At 33.3% G+C, this 5,173-nt stretch overlaps 1 protein-coding gene across 1 annotated transcript in view; it reads right to left on the bottom strand.

Annotated features, from left to right (window-relative positions):
* LOC106472036 (fibrillin-2-like) overlaps positions 1 to 5,173 on the bottom strand; it is a gene marked incomplete at its 3' end in the record, with an annotated part of 41,844 nt that overhangs the window by 3,893 nt on the left and 32,778 nt on the right. Inside the window, exons 44-52 of the mRNA XM_022400642.1 lie at positions 4,233 to 4,487; positions 3,954 to 4,031; positions 3,234 to 3,416; positions 2,908 to 2,979; positions 2,517 to 2,699; positions 2,003 to 2,077; positions 1,604 to 1,786; positions 1,249 to 1,320; positions 873 to 1,055 (exon numbers count right to left, since the gene is read on the bottom strand). Coding sequence (XP_022256350.1) covers positions 873 to 1,055; positions 1,249 to 1,320; positions 1,604 to 1,786; positions 2,003 to 2,077; positions 2,517 to 2,699; positions 2,908 to 2,979; positions 3,234 to 3,416; positions 3,954 to 4,031; positions 4,233 to 4,487 — 1,284 coding nt within the window. The remainder of the gene's footprint in view (positions 1 to 872; positions 1,056 to 1,248; positions 1,321 to 1,603; positions 1,787 to 2,002; positions 2,078 to 2,516; positions 2,700 to 2,907; positions 2,980 to 3,233; positions 3,417 to 3,953; positions 4,032 to 4,232; positions 4,488 to 5,173) is intronic.

Consider the following 5,173-nt stretch of genomic DNA (forward strand, 5'->3'; position numbering starts at 1 on the left):
AAGGTTACAATAAACATGTGCTTCACTGAGTGCTCTAGTTAAGGTTACAATAAACACATGCTTCAGTGAGTGCTCTAGTAAAGGTTACAATAAACATGTTTTACTGTGTGCTCTAGTAAAGGTTACAATAAACATGTTTTACTGCGTGCTCTAGTAAAGGTTACAATGAACAAGTGCTTCACCGAATGCTCTAGTTAAGGTTACAATAAACATGTGCTTCACTGAGTGCTCTAGTTAAGGTTACAATAAACACATGCTTCAGTGAGTGCTCTAGTAAAGGTTACAATAAACACATGCTTCAGTGAGTGCTCTAGTAAAGGTTACAATAAACATGTTTTACTGTGTGCTCTAGTAAAGGTTACAATAAACACGTGCTTCACTGGTGCTCTAGTAAAGGTTACAATAAACATGCTTCACTGAGTGCTCTAGTTAAGGTTACAGTATGCTTCACCGAGTGCTCTTGTTAAGGTTACAATAAACATACTTCACTGAGTGCTCTACTTAAGGTTACAGTATGCTTCACTGAGAGCTCTAGTTAAGGTTACAGTATGCTTCACTGAGTGGGCTATTTAAGACAATAGTTATGCATTTACAAACTTCTAACAAAACTTAATTCCCACAAATAAATTAAAGTATTAAAGAAAGTAGGATAAAGTATTAAAGGAAGTATGATAAAGTATTAAAGGAAGTAGGATAAAGTATTAAAGGAAGTATGATAAAGTATTAAAGGAAGTAGGATAAAGTATTAAAGGAAGTAGGATAAAGTATTAAAGGAAGTATGATAAAGTATTAAAGGAAGTATGATAAAGTATTAAAGGAAGTAGGATATTATTTATAGCAGGAATAATATCGTGGTAGATGACAAAACTTACTCTTGACACACTGAACTCCTGCATTTCCGGTATACTGAGGAGGACAGCTGCACACTCGGTCATGATTAATAGGCTTACAGACAGCATTTACTCCACAGGCACCATAGATACTACAAGGGTTCTGACAAATTGCATTGATGCAGGCTTTATCGAATGCACAGTTTGCGTCGTCGCGACAACCCTCTAGAAATAAGATGATCAGTAATACAATGTAATATCACTTTCAGTGTGTAGGATTAAAATTAATAACATTATGAAACTTGTAAAAAAAATGTCCACAGACTGTCTGTAATTGCTTAGTTTGTAAACAGTACTTTTCAGGTTTCAGATTTTAATAACTAGATCTGTTCAGGTGTAATTAAAACGTTCAACTCACCTATACATCGTTCATTTTTACAAATCTTTCCAATCGGACATTCAATGTCATTTGTGCAGTAATCATCAGGAACTGTGAAATAAAAAAACGAAACTCGATGTAAATATAAAATAATGATGAACAATCATTGTCAGAAAAGAATGAGATTTTTACTATTGTAAGAATCTCTGTTCAGAAAATAAAGTGTAGCAATTGAAAGAGTCTTGGTTCAAACTATGAAGTATAAATTAATGTAAAAATCATTATTTATAGTTTTAGTTTTTAATCTATATACTTTTTTCAGAGTACTTTGTACTACAAATAGTTATTGACACCCACAGCATGTCATGGAAAGTTAACGTAATATTACACTAACCAGGTTCGCATTTAATAAGAGGATTTCCACGGAAGTTGTACGGACAGGTGCACACTGGTCTATGATTGGATGGATTGCAGTGAGCATTTTGACCGCAACTGTGAGGCAGTAAACATGGATTCTGACACTGACCATTGATACAAGCTCGATCCAAGGGACAATTATTGTCATGACGACAACCCACTAATCAGTAAGAAAAAAAGAAAAGCATTTATTTAATGAAAACACTTAGTCAATATTTTATTTCCTTCTCATATGGAAGTCTAATTAAATGTTAGTTTTGTCTCTTGTTTTAATTATCATCTATAAGTATTCTAAATGTTTACAAATTATTTGTTCAAGTTCTGGTAATTACATTTAGTTTTGTACAAATGTTAAAGTCAAGCTTGTTTATCTTACCAATACAGTGGTTGTTGTCACAAATCTTCCCCTGCACACAATCTTGGTCATGAGTACATTCCACAGGTATAGTTTCTATAGTAGAGGCAATATTCTTTAATCAATACACAAACTCAAAGCTAGGTCACTTGAAAACAAAACTTAAATTCATCAGTTTAGATTATTATTTTTTTGTTTGTTTTTGAATTTCGCGCAAAGCTACACGAGGGCTATCTCCGCTAGCTAACTCTTGGGCTACTCTTTTACCAACAAATAGTGGGATTGACTGTCATGTTATAATGCCCCCACAGTTGAATGGGCGAGCATGTTTGGTGGGACGGGGATTCGAACCCGCGACCTGCGGATTGCGAGTCGAGCATCCTAACCACCTGGCCATGCTGGGCCATCAGTTTAGATAAACATAATACTCATGACAGCAAAAAAATGAAAGACATAAATTCACATTTATGATCACAAAAAAAATATATATATATATATATATTTTTTAGACAAGTATTAAAGTTTTTCTTCTTACCTTTGTTACACACGACGTTGGGATTACCAATGTAACCTGCAGGACAAGAGCAGTCAGGCTGATGATTGATTGGTTGACAAATGGCATTTCTTCCACACGCCCCATAAAAACTACATGGATTTTGGCAGATGCGATTGATACAAGCCTCATCATATGCACAGTTCTGGTCTGTTCTGCATCCAACTATTAACAGAATTTTCATTTTAGAATATTAGAGGCTCGTTAGATGCAGAGTTTTTCTATTCACCAACTAAAGAGTTTTATTAATGAGTTTTTCAGGTTCAACGTCTTTTAAAATCTACCTGAAGTTCTAAAACTTAACAACAACAAAGAAATTAGATTGAACAAACAGGGACGATTAACACAAACGACAGCTTCCTGTAATACTTACTGATACACTTGCTGTCATCACAGATGTGTTGAATAGGGCAGTCCGGATCAGTTTTGCATTCACCTTTACCCACTACAGTAAAAAGTCATCATAATTTTTTTAGTTAATTTGTTGCACTAAACTATAATGATATTCCAATTACCAAATATTAAATGAGAAATGGGACAATTACGTTCCTAATTATAAAACACATACAATCCAAGAGATATCTTATAATAATGATTTCTGAACAAGAAGTACAAAACTTTTACTGATGTCATCTCTATAACAAGTTAGTACTACATCATTAGGGTTTACGGAGAAAACAAGGAGCATGAATAGCATACCAAGTTGACACTCCACATTGGGATCACCAACAAATCCAGGTTGGCATGTACAAATGGGACGATGGAAAACGGGTTGACAGTTGGTATTGATGCCACAAGCATTTGGCTGACTACAAGGGTTTTGACACTGCTGGATGATGCAGGCCTTGGTAGGGAGACAGTTGTCATCACTACGACAACCCTCTATGTATGAGAAAAAGAAGTGCTAAATTAGGGACTATACAATCAAGATTATTCATTAAATAGGATTGGTAACTATAAAGTATGAACAATGAACAAAAAATGATGTTTTTCTTAGAAAAGGAATTCACGATCTATCCTATCTTCATAACTTCATCATTATATCATAGGAAAGAGTTTGTTCATTTAATACTAGAACTCATTAAAACTTCACAATTTAGAAATATTTTAATAATCAGACATTCTTATTCAAAGATGAATACAGATTCACTTGCTGAAGTTCAGAACATGAAAACAAATATTCTATTTACTTCATTTAGAATTTTGGAATGATTTTAGAATTCTCTAAGGAAAAGTCAGAACGTCAGGTGTAAAGGATTAATATTTTTCAAAAAGTTTACTAGTGAAGAAATTAAATAAGATCTTGAAAAATAGCCGAGATGTAATATATAGATATCAACAGATTATATAGACAAAATATTAGGAAGATTTTGTTTCCTGCACACACATTATACAGAATGTTATTAAAAATAAACATACCAATGCATTTTCCTTGCACACAAATGAAACCAAAACTACAGTCTTCATCTACTTTGCATTCATCTTCATCTATTCTTCCTGTAAATGTCAGAGAAAAAAATACTTAGTCTTCTGTATGAAGAAATAAATGTGACAATTCTACAAAAACTTAAAGTTATTTGATGGCAGTATATCGATCAGATCCACAAACTATGTTAGCACAATAAACAAAGTGATTATCAAAAAAACATGCAAAGCTAAAGGCAAAGTTTCAACCTAAAAATATTGATTAATGTTTACCTAAAGTACACATCACTTCTGGGTTTCCAGTGTAATCAATAGGACATTCACAGATAGCTTTGTGATTTGCTGAACGGCAATCGGCATTGACTCCACAAACTCCGTAGAAACTGCAAGGGTCTTGACAGCGACGATTTATACATGCTTTATCATAAGAACAGGAGTCGTCTGTGCGACAAGCATCAATACATTTGCTGTTCTCACAGATTTTTCCAACTGGACAGTCACTGTCGGTGTAGCATATGTCAGAAGGTGCTGTAGGAAGAAAGAAAAAAGTTGATTAATCGGTTAACAATATAAATTTCAAAATGATTTTGATTCTGTAAATGTAGATATTGAAATTCTAAGCATCTAAAAAATTATCAAGTTACTAAACTTTAGATATGATACGACAAATGGTAGCCTGTAGTTAAACTCTTAACATACAAAGTACTACTATATTACTAATGAGGAATTATGATACAATAGTTGGTTACTGGTGATTAAACTATTAACATACTAATGTATTACTGAATGGGGATTATGATACAACAGCTGGTAACTGGTGATTAAACTATTAATGTACTACTGTATTACTGAATGGGGATTATGGTACAACAGCTGGTAACTGGTGATTAAACTATTAATGTACTACTGTATTACTGAATGGGGATTATGATACAACAGCTGGTAACTGGTGATTAAACTATTAACGTACTAATGTATTACTGAATGGGGATTATGATACAACAGTTGGTTACTGGTGATTAAACTATTAATGTACTACTGTATTACTGAATGGGGATTATGATACACCAGCTAATAGGTGGTGATTTTTTGATCTGTAGAAAGCTGCCTTTGTGAAAGATTATTATTAAATAGACATTAAAATTTAACACAAAGAAGGTAGAGACGGTAATTATTTTACATAAAACATCCAGTAGTAAAACCAAGTGCCATTA

The sequence above is a fragment of the Limulus polyphemus genome, unplaced genomic scaffold, assembly GCF_000517525.1.
Source record: "Limulus polyphemus unplaced genomic scaffold, Limulus_polyphemus-2.1.2 Scaffold5034, whole genome shotgun sequence".
NCBI lineage: Eukaryota > Metazoa > Arthropoda > Merostomata > Xiphosura > Limulidae > Limulus > Limulus polyphemus.